Source organism: Phymastichus coffea, unplaced genomic scaffold, assembly GCF_024137745.1.
Source record: "Phymastichus coffea isolate CEN01 unplaced genomic scaffold, Cenicafe_Pcof_1.1 PCOF00013, whole genome shotgun sequence".
In the NCBI taxonomy this organism is placed as follows: Eukaryota; Metazoa; Arthropoda; class Insecta; order Hymenoptera; family Eulophidae; genus Phymastichus; species Phymastichus coffea.
The window spans coordinates 3,072,433-3,090,184 of NW_026706824.1; the positions used below are offsets into that span (position 1 = coordinate 3,072,433).

Consider the following 17,752-nt stretch of genomic DNA (forward strand, 5'->3'; position numbering starts at 1 on the left):
CTGTGCCCCTCGATCACGCTCTATCAACTTGATCCGCAGATACATGTCCTTTATATCTGCTTTTACAGCGATCGCGTGTTGATGAAACCTAAGCAAGACGCCGACCAACGATTCGAGTAGACCGGGGCCAGTCTCGAGTAAGTCGTTCATGGATACCCCCCCAGTTCGCGCGGCTGCGTCAAATACTAAGCGTACTTTATCGGGTTTGTTTGGGTTCTCAACCCCAAAATGCGGCACAAACCATACTCGCGGTCGCCTCACGTTCTCTTTGACCTTTTCGACGTAGCCGTTCTCAATTAACCTCTCCATTTCTTTGTAATAGCGCGTGGCGAAAGACGGGTTATTATCTAATTTGCGCTCTAACGAATAAAGACGACGCAGTGCAGTTGCTCTGCTATTTAATTCCGGCATCAGTCCCTCTTTCCATAATAAGCCCGTTTCCCATTCGCTTCCCGTTTTCCTAGTCGTCGCTTCTAAGATCGCTATGGCTCGCTCATTTTTATCTTGAGATGGTTTCGCTTGTTCTATACCGAGACTTTCATATTCTAAATACCTATGTACTATATTGTCTAGTTCAAATAACCGTTCTTGATCACAGAGTTTCACATCATTTTTCGTAAAACAAGAAAAATGCACTAGTACATCGCTTCTTAGTGATTTTTCCTCGATGTAACCGTGTAGCGACCAACCTAAATGCGTGTGAGAAATCACGAATCCGGTGTTCTCGACCCGTAATACTTCGTCGCACTCGATTAGCGGCCAGTTGTCTTGTCCTATGATAATGCCCAATCTAACATTCTCAAACGGATGAAGTTCGATGTCAAGTATTCTCTTTACGCGCTGTACGACTTCTATAGACAAAGATTGCCGCGGTAGTTCCAAGCGAGGAACTATAATTGCGTGTTCAATTTTCTGTACACCGAAAGGTCCACTCACGGCGAAACTAGTTCTTTGACATTTTACACTATCTGCACTACCGTATAATCCGTGTAAATTTATTTCGATCGTTTTTCCATCAATTCCTGCGCGACGCGCAAGCTCTGAATCACATAACGTAATTGTTGATCCCCCGTCTAGTAAGGCGTACGTTGCGACCGCTTCCTTCGAACCTTTAATGCTTAATGGTACTATGCGCAAAAGGCCCTTTCTCCCGCCTAGTCAGTCTTTTTTGTCGGTCGAATCAATGCCTTGCGTGTGATCTTTAAGTTTGTCGCGTCCCTGGCGACTACTCGGATGTTCCTTTCGCTCATTATCGCGACCTTTCTTATCGTCCGAATAGTTTCGATTTTTATCGTTCCTAAAGGTGTGTAAACGAGTGTGGTGATTCTTTTGACAGATATCACATATAATTCTCGATTGACATTGCTCACGCCGGTGACCTGTACCCAAACACTTAAAGCAGAGCTTCATACGCTTGATAAAGGACCAGCGGCGATTGCTGGTTTCTTTTTGAAATTTTTCACAAGCGCTTATGTCATGGTTGCTACGATCACAAAACTGACATCTGCACTGTATTTTGTCGTTGCTGCTTTCAACAGCACCATTGATTGTTGTGCATACTACCCCGGATCGCGTAGTTTTCGCATGTTTTCTCGCACCGCTTTCATTCCCGCTTTTCGAAGATGCCATTTCAATGTCAAAAATTCCCGCACGCATGGTCATATCCGATTCTTTTGATAAAAACATTGTTAATTTCTGTAGTAACGACGCATCAGCAGGCAAATCCATTGCACTGTCCACGTATCGATAGTATGTAGACTTCATGTCCTCGGGAATTTTATTCACAACGCTCATTAGTAGATCGATGCTACTTAAATATTCACTCATATTTAACGCCTGAAGGGCCTCGACGCCGCTTTTTAATTGAGTCGCAAACACTGATAAATTGCTTTTTCCGAACTTCAGGCATGGTAACGAGTGAAGATCTTTTACAATGTCTTTCGCGATTAAAAATTTATTCCCGAAGTGTTTCTTTAGCTCGTCAACAACTACGGTTGGGCTATCGGTGATAGACAGCAGTGTCTTTACAAGTTTTCTAGCCTCTCCCAACAATGCCTTTTCTAAACGCGATATGTTGCGACGAGCGCTAAACAAGTCTGCCGTTTCCTCATAGGTTTTATAAAAATACAGCCACTGCAATGGTCTGCCTGACAACTCGGGTAATTTCCTGTCAACTTCGTGTTGCTCCGACGTACGCGAAAAATTCCTGATCGACGCGCCTTCGCGAATCACATTCATCGTTTCGATTAAAGTTTCGGACAAAAGAAGCATCGCATTTTCTACGGGAGTCTCACGTGTAATTGACGCATTGTTCAGCGTGGTACCTTCATTGTAGTTGTTCGATCCGCCGGTGCTGTTGACGTTGATGTCTTGGGGGTGTTGCTGCCTTTGAGGAGTTGATGTAGCCGGAGTTGGTTCGATGATGTTTACCTCTGCCTCTAGTGGGTAAACAGGATTTGGACGTCATCTTTCACTGGGTAGTGCAGCATCTTGCCGCTGCTGCTGTTGTTGAAATCTCGGTGTTCTTGGTTCTCGCTGCCTTTGTCGTGTAACTCTGCGGGCAGGGGTAGCCTCTGGTTCTGGTTCTGGTATCACGACGTCTTTTTTGTTGGTTGCTCCGTGTTTCTGCTGCCGCTTGGCGTTTCCTCGGTGCCATCGTGGAAACGAGGTGAACGTGGTTACGGATCCTGAGCTGAATAGAACTGTCTTGCTCAAAATTTATCGAGGTTCCTCACCCGGGGCACCAATTTTAAGGGTTGAGGATTGAGCAGGAACCACAGTTTTTTTTTTTTTTTTTTACAATGAAATTAACACAACACTAGAACCAAAGTTTATTTATAGTTCGCAATAAAACTTAAAGATACCGCGCCAGAGAATCAAAATGTCACAAGGTTGAATTTTAATACATTGTGATTGAACCACGATTGAAGAAAAAAGAAGAGAGAGCCTGCGGAGGCACGCTGCGCTCCCTTTTAAATACATTCGTTGCTATGTATAAAACAATTTATCGTGCATTTACGCTGTCAATTTTTAATAAACAAATGCGCATGTATTCACGACACTAATCGTTCTTCAAATTTAATCAATAAAATTTTCATGGTTCCGTTTTTATCGCATATTGCCCTTCTTTTAATTTTTTCATAATCTTGATTTCTCTCTTTTTCGTAAATTTCCCGCAATTTTGGGCCTTTTCGTATCACGCCTTCTCGACTCGCCCTCACGACCTTATCTCTCTCTCCGTTCTCCCCTCTCCTCTTGCCTGCACCCCCGCTCGCCAGCCTACCGGACCGAAGGTTGATTTAGTCAGGTTTTCCTCGCTAGCCTCCCTTCCCCGTTGAATTTGCTCACGATACGAGGGCTTATCCCTCGTAAGGCCTGCAGCCTCCGAGAGCATTTCTCGGAGCTGATATGACGGCTTCACGGCGACGTTTCTGCGGAATGCGCAAACGTCCACGTCTATGGGTCGAGCTAGTGCTGAGCAAGTGGATAGTGAATCATTTCGAGAAGACAGGCGTGAATAGGCGTATCGTTACAAATTTTTGAGCGTAGTCGCTACATTTTTCTTTTCTTTTCGCGTACAAATTTTTACGAGCGTATTACAAATATGAAGATGAAGCTATGCCAAGTGTTTAGGCCCAGGGATGGTTCCTGGTGCATGTTTCACGCGCGTTTTTTTTTTTTTTTTTTTTTGAAATAGTGTAGTGTGCGCCGCTTACGTTTTTAACAAACAAAAAGTTAATAACTTTCGATAAAAAATGTTTATTGTTTATTGTTGTAATTATTTCAAAATTTTAATGCATTATAAGTATTTTGAAAAAAATCCGACTTCGATATCTTTATTAGTTTTTAAAATATAGCCGTTTGAAAATTTTTTATCATTTTTCTTTAATTGTTAATAACTTTTGATATAATTAATGTATCGTCTCCAAAATTTTGGAAAAATCTCAGTTTTATGTGTACAACAATTGTGCCAAATTAAAAAAAAATCCGTAACCTAAGGGTTACAAGTCAATCGAAATAGCCAAGAATTACCCAATTATCAATATTTTGGGCAAAAAAATAAACGAAAAATCGATATTTTATCACTAAAACGTAAAAGTACGCGATCACTCCTATACCAATTTAAAGATCTTGTAATGCTTAATCTATCATAAAAATTTGAAAAAAAAAAAACGATGGCTTTTTTGAGAAAATTGAGTTTGAAATTTTTTCGAAAAATTGAGGTTTTCCCTCCAATTTTCAATATTTTTGTATTCTGCATGGCGCATTCGAAAGAGTATAAGAAATACAGTAAAACAAGCTATAAATAACATATTTTTATAACCACTACTAATTATGGAAATAAAATACAACGATATGTAAAAGAAACTAAAACTTGTATTAGAATCGTTGAAAATAGCGTGTGTATATAATATCAGCTCATGAACATAACTAACTAACTAATAATAATACAGATTACTTAGCAACCAAACAATCACTTAGTAACCAACAAATTGGAACTTATCGAATATACTACATTGCTCCTCCTTCATTCAAATTGTCGCTCCGACAATCTAAATAAAACAAAATACTCAGAAATCTTGACTCTTGAACCTTGAACCTTGAATCGTGAACCTTGAACCAAGATGTCAACTTTGTCAAGCGAGTTTATTCTTCCGTTAAAGAACAGAAGCCCGTGTCTTGAAAAGCTTCAATCTTAAACCTTGAATCTTCAATCTTAAACCTTGAATCTTCAATCTTAAACCTTGAATCTTCAATCTTAAACCTTGAATCTTCAATCTTAAACCTTGAGTCTGTTGTGTAATGTTGTAGTGTATAACCTGTTGGATTTTTACAAGGGTGGGGAATTATCATGCTGTGGACCTCACCTTGTATATTACCTTGACATTCGTCTTATATCTCACGGGAAAAACCACAGCTCAAAATAACCGTGAGAAAGGTAAGTGTGTTACCTATCGTGGTATGTAGCTAACCTATCAATATGTACAATCTTCTTTTTGTGTTTTGGTGATTGCTGGATGCAGAAAACCACGTCGTTAATCTTTTTGACGATTCTGTAAGGTCCTACCCAAGTACTCTGAAGTTTTGGTGTTTTTCCTTTGACTTTGCGAGGGTTGGGTTCAAGAACCATACTTTTTGGTTTACTGGAACATGAACATGTCTAGCTGTCTTATCATAAGTTTTCTTTGTTCTTTGAGAAGCAATAGCGATGTTTTGTCGTGCCGAATTGTGTATAGTGTTAAGTGTTGATTTTAACTGTTGTACGTAATCAGTAGTTAACAATTCTTCTCGGTTGGGAGGTGATCCTCGTAATAAATCCAACGGAAGTCGTAGATCGGCACCAGTGTACATTTCAGCTGGTGTAACGCCGGTGGTAGCATGAGTCGAGGATCTGTAAGCCAAAAGATATAAGGCAACCCACCGATCCCAATCTTTTTGATTGTCTGCGATGTATTTAGATAAATAGTCTAAAATTGTTTTGTTCTGTCTTTCTACTTGTCCATTTGATTGAGGGTGTAGGGGTGTTGTTCGTGTTTTGTTAATACCTAACAGATCAGATAACTCTTTTATTAAAATAGCATCAAAATTAGTGCCTTGATCAGTATGGATTTCTAAAGGAACTCCATATCGACATACAATTTCTCGAACAAGCACTTCAGCAATAGTTTTTGTTCGCATATTAGGAAGAGGAAAAGCTTCTACCCATTTCGTAAAACAATCAGTTATAACTAACAGATACTTATTTCCTAAAGAAGAAATTGGAAAACGGCCTAAAATATCCATTTGAAGTCTTTCAAATGGTAATCCTACATTATAAATCTTCATCTGATTATGACCTTTATCAGATGGACCTTTTCTAGCAACACAAGTGGAACAAGACTTACACCAATTTTCAACATCTCTTTTATAAGAAACCCAATAAAATCTTTTACGAATCTTATCTAAGGTTTTATTTACACCAAAATGACCTCCTGACGGAGAATCGTGAGCTTCTTTCAAAACGATATTGGTAAAGTTTTTCGGTACAATCAATTGAAGAATTTTGAACTTCAAATTTGGGCTAATCCATTCTTTATATAAGATATCATCTACAACTAACAACGAATCCCATTGAGACAAGTATAATTTTATAGATTCATCCTCCGAAGAAACATCTTGCCATAAAAGTTTGATGTTATTCTTTTTACAATTTAAAATGGTCTTAATGACATTGTCCTGATGTTGATGTTTTCGCCAATCAGTTAATGAAGACTCTTCAAAACAAATACGACCTACAGTACAACTGTTATTTAAGAATTTAAATTCTAATTTCGCACAATAAGTACAAGATAAACTGTTACAGGGTCTTCTCGAGAGTCCATCTGCATTACCATGCGAAATACCTTTACGATGTAAAACTTGAAAGTCATATTGATCAAGTTTTCCTATCCATCTTGCTAACTGACCATCTAAGTCCTTAAACGAAAGTAGCCATGTTAAAGCAGAATGATCAGTTCTGATGAAGAAAGGTCGACCGCATAAATAATGATGAAAGTTTTTACAGAATCTATAACTGCTAGTAATTCGCGACGAGTTACACAATAATTTCTTTCTGCCTTAGACAAGACGCGACTATAATAACCTATAACGACTTCTCTATTATCCTGATTTTGAGAAAGGACAGAACCTAAACCATGATTAGAAGCATCAGTATCCAACAGAAAAGGTGAATTTAACCGAGGAAAAGCTAAGATAGGTGGCGAAGACAGAGCCTTTTTCAGATTTAAAAATGCAGTTTGACATTCATCCGTCCAAACAAAAATATCTTTTCGATCTGCCAAATTGTACAAAGGTTTAGCTATAGAAGAGAAACCTTTAATGAAACGCCTATAATAAGAACACAATCCAGTAAAACTTTTAATTTGATCTTTGTTTACCGGAATCGGCCATTGAGTTATCGTTTCAATTTTCTTAGGATCTGTTTTCTTGCTGAATTCGGACACTATATGACCAAGATATTCTACTTCACGTTGGAAAAAATTACATTTCTTTTTATTTAATCTCAAATTTGCTTGCCGAATCCTTGAAAAAACAGTCCTAAGGTTGTCTATCATGTCATCAAATGATTTAGCCATAACCATGACATCATCTAGATAGATTAAGCAAATATCATCAAGAATATCTCGAAGAATTTTCTCCATTAGTCGCTCGAAAGTAGCGGGAGCATTGCACAACCCGAAAGCCATAACAATAAATTGCCATAAACCGTTACCAATTGAAAAAGCAGTTTTTTCTCTATCTTCTTCACGGATTTTTACCTGCCAATAACCGCTTTTTAAGTCTAAAGTGGAAAACCAAGAATTTCCAGCCAGTTTGTCTAGAGTGTGATCTATTCTAGGTAAAGGATAAGAATCTTTAACTGTTTTTGAATTTAATTTACGAAAATCAACGCAAAATCTCCACGCACCATCTTTTTTCTTTTTTAACACTATCGGAGAACACCAAGAACTGGAAGATTCTTCAATAACACCTTGGTCTCGCATGTCTGAAATCATTTTATTGACTTCAGCTTTCAGATGAAATGGTATAGGACGAACCGATTGTTTAATAGGAACTGAATCTGTTAATTGAATTGTATGCTCAATAAGGTTACTTTTACCTGTTACATCGTTATCTTCAAAAATATCTTGAAAATCAGTAAGAAGTTGTGAAAATTTATTCTTTTGAGAAAAATTCAACTCTTTTGAATTTTTCTCAAGTAAATCTTGTAGTTGAGCAGGAAATTCAGTACTTAATTGTATAATTCTACAACAAATTTTTTGGTTAACGTTAGTCCTAACAGAGTTTGGAACATTAGAAAAAATGTCATTAATAGAATCTGCAATTCCGGAATTATTCAAAAAATCGCAGCCAAGTATACAATCATCGATTATATCGGCAACAAAAACTATCATACGAACAGAATATTTACCTAAACAAATCTGAACAATAGTCTTAAATTTAATAGGAACACTTTCACCTGTAGGGTATTTCAAAGAATCCTGAATGAGAGGAATGCAAAGGCAATTTTCGTCAACAAATTTTGAATTCAAAATAGAAACATCTGAACCTGAATCAATTTTGAATATGCAAGTCTTATTATCTACCGTGCCTTCGAATTCAAAAGTTTTAAAATTTCTAAGAACTCTACATACCCGAGGAAAAGGAGTAAATTGAGGAGCTCTTACATCAGTAGTTAAACTCGCTCCCGAAAGTCTAACAATATTCAGTTTTCCTGTTGAGAGTTCGGGCAGTGTGTACGAACGTGGTCTTTTTGTTTACAAGCAAAACATTCAACGTTTTTAAGCCAATCCTTAACGTTGAAATCCTTAGCTTTTCCATTCGGAGCTTTCAAGTCAGTTTGTTTGTCTGATATATTTTGCGGTGAAGTTTGAGATGTTTTAATCTCATTCTTTTGTGAAAATGAAGTCCTATTCTCTTCCCTGATAGTTTTAATTTCTTGTGCTCGAGATAAGGCAATCTTTAATGACGTAATTTTTTCTAACTGAAGTATTTCTTTAATCCCTTTATTAAAAGTACCAGTGATGAATTGAGAACAAGCTATTTTATCCTGAACTGCACTAGAACATTCCGAATAAGCTAAAGTAGCTAATCTTTCAATATCAGCAGCCAAAGTCGGAAAATCTTCTCCTAGTTTTTGACATCTGGTGTGAAAGAGTGAATAACTAATAGATTCTAAATGTTTGTCCCCGAATCTTTCTTCTAATTTCTGTATCAGTGAATGAAAAGTTATTGTTTCAGATGTCGGATAACTTCTAAGAATAGATCGAGTATCACCACGTAAGCACGAACCTAAAACTACCATCTTTTTATCATCTGTCCAACGATTAGCTTTTGAAATAAGCTCAAACTGACACAAAAATTCGCAAAGTGGTGCTGAACCATCGTATGTATCGACTTTTAGAGTGTAACCTATCCCTAGATCTGTGAGTGGAATCGGTGTATTCGTTGCTGGATATGCTTGCGCGAGGTTGGGTTGAGTATGTGACAAAATACGTGTGTTTGTGAGGTTAAAGGATAGCGACTTAGCTGGTTGACTTCCCGACGAAGTCGGTTGAACTCTCGACGAAGCTTAGAGAAATCTGTATTACGCGCGCGCAGCTCTGTTACGAGACTCTGCTCTTGGCTGGCCTGTAGCTGTAGCGCCTTTTCAAGTTCACAGCGTTGAGCTTTTTCAGCATCCAGCTGAGCGCGCAATGTTGTCACTTCTTGAAGAAGATCATCGGACATTGCTCGCGACTCGCTCAACGACAGCAATGCCTCTTGCAGAGCCGAGTTAACGGTCGATGCAACAGCAGGAAGTACAGAGTGCAGTGTAGGAGTATCTGGAGGGCCACTTAAATTCGGAAAAAATAAATTAGTACCTGTATGTTGGGTTATGTCTGTGACATCATTGTTGTTCGAAATGTCCTTGTGCCACTGATATTATAATGGATAAAAGGAAAAAAGTGAACATTTTAAAAGAATGTATAAAAACCACACTCAGTATCGAGCATCTAATTTACAAAAGTACACTACCTCCCATGTATAGCTACGAATATAAAATCTTGTATAAGCCAATATCTGTTAATATTGAAATAGGGGTAATATTCCAGAATAAAGATAAACCAAACTCCTTTTTTGAAGAGTACTATGCCAACGATGATAGCCTTAAGATTTACACAGACGGGAGCAAAACTGACGCTGGTCGTTCTGTAGGTAGTGCATGCGTATGTCCCGAGCTAAATCTTGTAATTACTGAAAGTATTTACAAAGTATCATCTATTTATACTGCAGAATGTATTGCGATAAGTCGTGCCATGGACATTGCCATACATAACAAGGAGCGCAATGTTAAGATTTTCTCGGACTCGCTGGGCGCCATATTAGCTTTAAGTAACCCAAACAATACCGTTAAAAGCAATCATTATATTTATGAAATTTTACAGAAAAATGATAAATTCTCTAAGGGTAATAATAGCACAACGTTGACTGTTGTTTGGGTACCTGCACACAGAGGAATCATTGGTAACGAAATGGCTGATAAAGCATCGAAAAAAGCAACTGAACTCCTACCGACGGTCATACAAATACCCCACACTGATTACCGGGCGTTATTTAAGAAAACAGCTGTAAATTCAACAAATAAACTGATAAAAAACCAAGGGCTGACCAAAGGAGTAGATTATTTCAAAAATTACTATGATGATTCGAACACTTCTTGGTACAGTAACAAAGGATACGAAAGAGAGTTTATAACCTCTGTATGCAGGTGCCGAAGCAATCATATTAGCCTCAACGAATCCCTATTTAAAATCAATGTTATTAGTGATCCTAAATGCGAATGCGGCGCAGATACTCAAGAACTTAATCACATAGTTTGGCAATGTCCACTATTTGATGATACAAGAATATTACTACTGCGCTCTCTATCCAAACTCAATTTGTTTCCGCCATTTGATATTAAAACCTTTTTATATAAACCCAATGTCACCGTAATGCGATATATACTTAACTATCTCCAAAAGTCTGGGATCAAACCATAGAACTGCGTATGCATTACTAAAAAATAATTGAATATCTTATCAATCTACACGTTAGTTATAAGCAAACACTGTATTTATAAAAAAAAAAAAAAAAAAAAAAAAAAATTTGTTCTTTATAATATTTAGAATAAGTTTACTAATATGTAAAATATTCATTTTGTAGCTAAATAACTTATATTAGTTAATAAAGCATAATTAAAAAAAAAAAAATGTCCTTGTGTATTAGTGGCGATATCAGAGGCAGCAGCTATTGCAGCAGCAACCGAAGCGGCATCAGCAATATTCGTCGTAATTGTATTAGCGCTTGCCGCTGCCTGCGCTCTTGTCCTCGGTGGTGTCCGGTATGTAGACATAGTTGAGATTCAAACTTAATAGAAGAAACAAATGTCGGATCCCGGACGAGCCCCCAAAATGTTATAACCACTACTAATTAATGAAATAAAATACAACGATATGTAAAAGAAACTAAAACTTGTATTAGAATCGTTGAAAATAGCGTGTGTATATAATATCAGCTCATGAACACAACTAACTAACTAATAATAATACAGATTACTTAGCAACCAAACAATCACTTAGTAACCAACAAATTGGAACGTATCGAATATACTACAATATTAAGTAAAAAAATTAGAAAATATAGAGCATTTTTTTAATTTTAATATTTGATTTTTAAAAAATTTATTTTTTAACCACTTTTTTAAAATACTCGTAAAAAATGATGTAGAGGTCTAATCGAAAAAAAAAATACGTGTCGGCTTATTTTTGAAGTAGAATAACATACTCCACAGCCGAGTCAATCGGAGATATCATTGCCGTAGGCCTGCCCGATCTGAAATGGATCCGGTCAAAAATATCTTATCTTACGCAAAATCATGTATACAGAATATATTTCATTGCCAATTGATTAGAAAAAATTTGCTTGAATGTAAGCATCAAGATATACTTTTACAAATATTTAAACAATACATTACCTAAGCTCCGATTGATTTAGTCCTGTTGAAATGGATTTCGAAGAGCTGTGTAGATGTATGTATGTATGTGTATGGCGCATTCGCGCTTCTCTGCTCTGTCGCCGCTGCTGGCGCGCATAGCGTTCCCTCTTACTTGACTTCTCGACTAGCCGCCGTTCTAGCCGGTACTTTCCTCAATAAAGTGACTTATACATAACTTGTTTTTATTGTGTTTGTGTCCTGCCTCACTGCCCTGCTCCACTACGTACAACAAGTTCCACTTTCAAATTTTCTTAATACTACAAAGTATTGATTCCTAATTCAAAAAGATGCTGCAGATTATTTATCGGATATATGTATGAAGTTTGACATAATAGGAAAACTTACTAAACATGAACTTACAATAGGAATAAGATGCCCTTAATTGTATTTGAAATGTATATTTGAATACAGAAACAAATAGAGCATATACTTTGCAGCAAATTATTGATGAAAATATTAATGTGTGGCGCGACATTCACGAAATTTGTCATAATAACTGTAAATATAAAAAACAAAAAAAAGTATCTCTCCGTATTGATTTAGAAAAGATTTTAATAATTATGATGTCATTATTTTCAGACAATAATAAATTAACTGGATTCAAGATTAATGATGTGCCAAAGGCGAAACTTTCTATCGATGATAAATGTTTTAGGGTAATAAGTGCAATTTTTCATTGTGGACCAAGTTTGGAAAATGGGAATTATTTTAATATATTACGCGAAGAAATTTGCTGGTTTCATACTTCTGATTCTAAATGCATGAAAAAACCATGGCCTAAAGGCTCGAAAGATACAAACTTAATATTTTCATAACAAATAAAAGCATCAAAAAGAAAATGATTATGTAAAGAACATATACAGGGAGATTCAAAAACATATGTAACTATTAATTCCATTCAATTCGTCTCGAAAAATTAATTTATAATTTTGTTCTTAGTTTTTCGATTAAATAATTAGGTAATTAGATAATTAGCTTCAAAGATCTGCCAATCAGCGCACAGCTTTAGAAGAACGGGTGCTTGGTGGCGAGCGCGGAGCAATGAGGGGGGGCTAGCGGCGCGCGGCGCCGCTGATTGCAAGCGGTGCTCAACCCAATCGTGCAACACGGAGCTCCCATGTCTACATACTGATATACATATTCATTGATTGAACGCGTATCAATAATAAGAACGGTTCAATACCGATTGACTTATAACAATGATGCACGTGAAAGCTTTTGTGTTTATTTTGCGAAATAGATTATTTTGTATTCGTGGTCGTCGAATTCAAACTTGCTGTCTTACTTAAGAATTATATTCATTTAATACTGAAAATCGCTACGATCGGCTACTACATCATTGCTTTTTTTTGCATTTGAGAAAATTGCGATCAATAGGTAGAGGCGTACAGTGTGTTTCCAATTAGCTTGGTTATACGTTTTTTTGAGATTAAGAAATAAAATAATAATAAATAAATACTGACAACCCTCGGCTGAAAATTCCCATGTGAGAAATTCACCCCTGATGTGTCATCACACTTGGAAAAAAGTCTCAATTCGCCTGTGCGAGACGATTTACACTAGTCACACACAGAAAATCCATCCTAAAATTTCTCACGCGTGCGAATCGTATCACATCTGAATTTCAGACTATGGGTGAGACTCTAATAGGGCCTATAATAGAAGGAGCTTTAAATCTCAGAGAAAAAACGCGTTTTGGCAAGTAGGCGGCTCGTAAACAAAAATGCTGTCGCTACGATGGCTTGCAGCAACTCGGCGCCTCGAATCAAGTAAGTGAAATTTGAATTTCAGTAATGATCATTAGTCATGAAATTATTTCCAGCACATAATAATTATAAAGAAAATATCGCAATGCTGAAGACTAGATCTACAATACATTGCGCATTTCTGAAATATCATTATCAATCTAACGAGCAAGCTACAATTATCAAAATAGTTAGGATTATTGTAGAACCCATTAGAACTTTAAGTCGTAGTCTGGGAAGCGAAACGCTTTTCATAAAGTGCGTAAATGTGTGTACATCAATTTTTCTAAGTTGAATTAAGAATTATAAATAATAAAAAACTGAAAATTATAAAAGTCGTCGCCACTTTTCGGTTAAAAGAAAGTCCAAAAACAAATTTCCATAATTTTTTTTTAAATCAATATCTCGTTGCACTGTTCCGTATGGTAACTTCATCGTTTAAAAAACCGACATACGAAAGAAGATCCGTAATGAATCAAAGGTGCCGGGCTGCTCGGAGAGAGTAGTGGATGTGGCGAAGGTGCGGATTTTGAGAAGAATAAACGAAACGGGGGATGAGACTGGGGGGCATGAGAACAGACGAACGCAGTGCGACCTAAGAGAATTGCGGACGCAGACGGGGCGTCCCATTGAGGTTTATTTTGAATTTAAAATGAGCAAAAATCTTATCACCGTCGATTTTGGCTCTCAAAAAATTTTAAAAACAGCAAGTTGTACCTTGAAGGGCCTAGAATGAAAAAGGATACCGATTTTTGCGATTACAAAGTTCGGTGTGATACTTTTTCTCGAGCTCACAGTCAAAAACTGGGAAATTCAGTTTTTCGCTTCCAGCAAGGTCGCGCTGGCAACTGTACGCTCCACAATTGTTTTTCGATCTCGAACATGTGTTTCCCATTGTATTTTTCATCGCTGAACACGAAACTGAAATTAAATTGTTTCGACAACTTAAAAGTTCGACAAAATTTGATACGCGGAAACAGAAAAAGTCACCCTACTGTTTTCGCGTTTCCTGGACGCAAGTTTCAAGTCAATTGTCATCACAGCTGTCATGACAACTGCTAACTGCCAAACTGGCAATTTGACTTTAGATTCAGGATCAACGACAAAAAATACAATGGAAAAAACTTTTTTTGGAAAAAACATGATGCTTTCAAAATTTTTTTAGAGCCGATCGACGGTCATAGGACTTTTGCTCTTCCATGATCATAATAAACCACAGTGCGGCCTCAGAAAAGCTGCGTACGAAGCGAGGCTCAAGTAAAAATTTTGATGACGCCGAGGTTTAGGCGAAGAGGGCAGACGTGCGCTAAGCTGCTCTGAGATAAAGGTCACATAATTCAGTGGCTCGGGGAGGAAAAGAAGACGAGCACGACGCGGCCTTAGAAATAGGAAGCTGGGACTTGATTAAGCAGGGCAGACGAGCGCAGCGATGACTGAAAATACAATAAGCGAAGCATCGGCGCTCGGAAGATAGCAGACGAGCCCAGTGCTGTTCGGGAAAAGTCAAAGGAGCCAAGCGCTGGTCAGATGAGGGCGGACGGGCCCAGTGCTGCTCAAAAAAGGAGCGGATGAGCCTAGTGTTGCTACGATAAAGGGGCATGAGTCCAGTGTGGAAATGTAAAAAGGCAGATTAGCGAGGGTAACGTTAAAAAGCGTAGACGAACGAAGGGCTGCGTCTAGAAGGGCAGACGGGCAGAAGGCTACGTCAGAATAGGACGACCGAGCGGAGTGCTCTGCGATGTAGGGTAGACGAGCAGAGACCTAGGTCACATTATGACGAACGAGTGGTGGGCTGCGTCCAAAAGGGTAGACGATCAGAGGGCTATGTTAAAACAGGACAGACGAGCGGAGGGCTGGGTAAAATGGGGAAGACGAGCGGAAGGCTGCGTCATAAAGAGCAGACGAGCAGAGGACTTCGTCGGAATTAGACGGACGGTGGGAGGGATTCGTCAAAATAAGACGGACGAGTGGAGGGCAAGGTGTAATAAGACGGACGAGCGGAGGGCAGAGTATAAAAAGAGGGACGAGCGGAGGGCTGGGTAAAATAAGACGGCTGCGTCTAAAAGGGCAGACGAGCAGAGGGCTGCGTCGAAATTAGATGGACGGTGGTAGGGATTCGTCGAAATTAGACGGACGGTGAAAGGGAGATGTCCAAATAAGACGGACGATCAGAGGACAGCGTCATGAAAGGCAGACGAGCAGAGGGCTACGTCGAAAAGGGCAGACGCGCTGGAGGCTGGGCGGAATAGGGCGGACAAGCGGAGGGCTGAGTATAAAATGAGGGACGAGCGGAGGGCTGGGTGAAGTAAGACGGACGAGCGGAGGGCTGCGTCCAATAGGGCAGACGAGCAGAGGGCTGCGTTGAAATTAGACGGACGACGAGAGGGAGACGTCGAAATAAGACGGACCAGCGGAGGGCAAAGTGTAATATTAAGACTGACGAGCGGAGGGCTACGTCGAAATTAGACAGACGACGAGAGGGAGACGACGAAATAAGACGGAGGGGCAGAGGGCAGCGTCGTGAATGGTAGATGAGCAGCGGGCTACGACGAAAAAAGCATGCGAGCGGAGGACGGTGTGAAATAGGCCGGATGAGCGGACGACAACGTTAAACAAGTCGGACGAGGAGAGGGCTGTGTGCAATAGGACGGACGATCGGAGGGCTGTGTGAAATAGGGCAGAATAGCGGTGGGCTGCATTCTGAAGCCTAGTGTGGCCTTAGAGGAAATGCAGGCGAAGTCGGAGTTTTGTAACAAGCTTAAGACTAGCGCAGACTGCTCTTGCAATAGATCTGGACGGAATTCAGGCTCGGGAAAAAGGGCTATGCACAGTGAGTAATAAGTAAAAACAAATGAGCACCTCTCCGGGGTACATGCAATTTTTGTGTTAATTGTTTGCAGAAAAAATTACAAATAAAAATAATTGCGAAAGAAGAAAGTTTTTATATTAATGTCCCGTATACTGCGTACCCATCCATACTAGCCACCATAAAAATTCGTCGGAAAATGATTGGCGCGTATTTATTTATTTGTAAGAAGAAGATTTAAACCCATGTAAACAACGATGCTTAAAGACGTAACTCGGTTTTAGAAAATTAGTATCCGGCATAACAGCGTAAACTCGGCAAGCTTTTCAGTTTGAATGAAAGATACGGGCGAACTCATGAAACTACATTCACCATCCTATTCTTCGTAAGAAAACTACGTTAAAGTCATGTACGTATACTATATGAGTTGAAAAAAACGTTTCATGGATTGTCGAGAAATTCGGAGGAAAACTTTCGCCTGTGGATCGATCGACGTATGGAATTTGCTTTGTTGATATACTACTGTGGGCAAAAAGTAAGGTGAATTTTCAATTTAAACTTCGCGGGCTTAACATTTCGGGCTAGTTCTTTTTTTCTTGAGTTGGTAGGACTGCGAATGACATCTGGAACAAATTTCATGTCAATGTCATCATCAGTAATATATTTACGCTTGTGTTTACCAAACGACCAAGAGTGCATGTTTCGATTTTTACAATGTCTGATTTAATTGAGCAAAGAAGTGCCATCAAATTTTGTTTGCGGAATGAAATTTCGGCTGCGGAAACGTTGAGGATGTTGCGGAAGGCCTTTGGTGATTCTACCATGTCGCAGAAAAATGTTTATAAGTGGTACAAAGACTTCAAAGAGGGTCGAGAACGCGTTGATGACTTGGAGCACTCCGGACGACCATCGACGTCAACAGATGACCAACACGTCAATAAAGTGAAGGAATTAGTGCTCGAAAATCGTCGGTTGACTGTTAGAGACCTTACTGATATGATCGGAATATCAGAAGGATCTGTGAAAACAATTTTGAAAGACCATTTGGGCCTACGAAAAGTCAAATCTCGTTGCACCATCTCACACTGCACTCGTTCTTCGTGACCATTTCGCCAAAAATTCGACGCATATCGTTCCGCAACCACCGTATTCGCCTGATTTGGCTCCGTGTGACTTCTGGCTATTCCCAAAACTCAAGAGACCACTCCGGGGAACGCGTTTCGAGTCGATTGAGGAGATAAGAGCTGAATCGAAGAAGGCGCTGATGGCTATACCGGAAAGGGATTATTTGGCATGTTTCGAGGATTGGAAAAAACGTTGGCATAAGTGTATTTTATCGGGAGGGGATTACTTCGAAGGGGATGACATTGATGTAGAAGAATAAATAAAGATTTTTCATTTTACAACCAAATTCACCTTACTTTTTGCCCACAGTACTTAGACTTTCAAATAATTTTTTTAACAATGTGATACGTGTTTTTCAAGTATTATTTATCCCAGAACACTATGGTATAATTTGTTGCAAAACTGAACTGCAAATTGCTAGAAACGATAATTCGAATTTGCCAGAAAATTTTTTTGATTTATTAAAGGTTGTTTGGTTCTAGTTCTATTTTTTCAAACTATACAACAAATATAATT

General features: G+C 38.7%; 1 protein-coding gene across 1 annotated transcript; it reads left to right on the plus strand.

The window, feature by feature from the left end:
* Positions 1-9,470: 9,470 nt before the first annotated feature.
* On the plus strand, positions 9,471-10,565 carry LOC131673441 (uncharacterized). Its single transcript, XM_058951449.1, has one exon. The coding sequence runs from the start codon at positions 9,471-9,473 to the stop codon at positions 10,563-10,565; it is 1,095 nt and encodes a 364-aa protein (XP_058807432.1).
* The last annotated feature ends 7,187 nt before the right edge of the window (positions 10,566-17,752 follow it).

Coding starts and splice junctions, on each gene's coding strand:
- LOC131673441 (XM_058951449.1), top strand. CDS start 9,471: ATGGATAAAAGGAAAAAAGTGAACATTTTAAAAGAATGTATAAAAACC.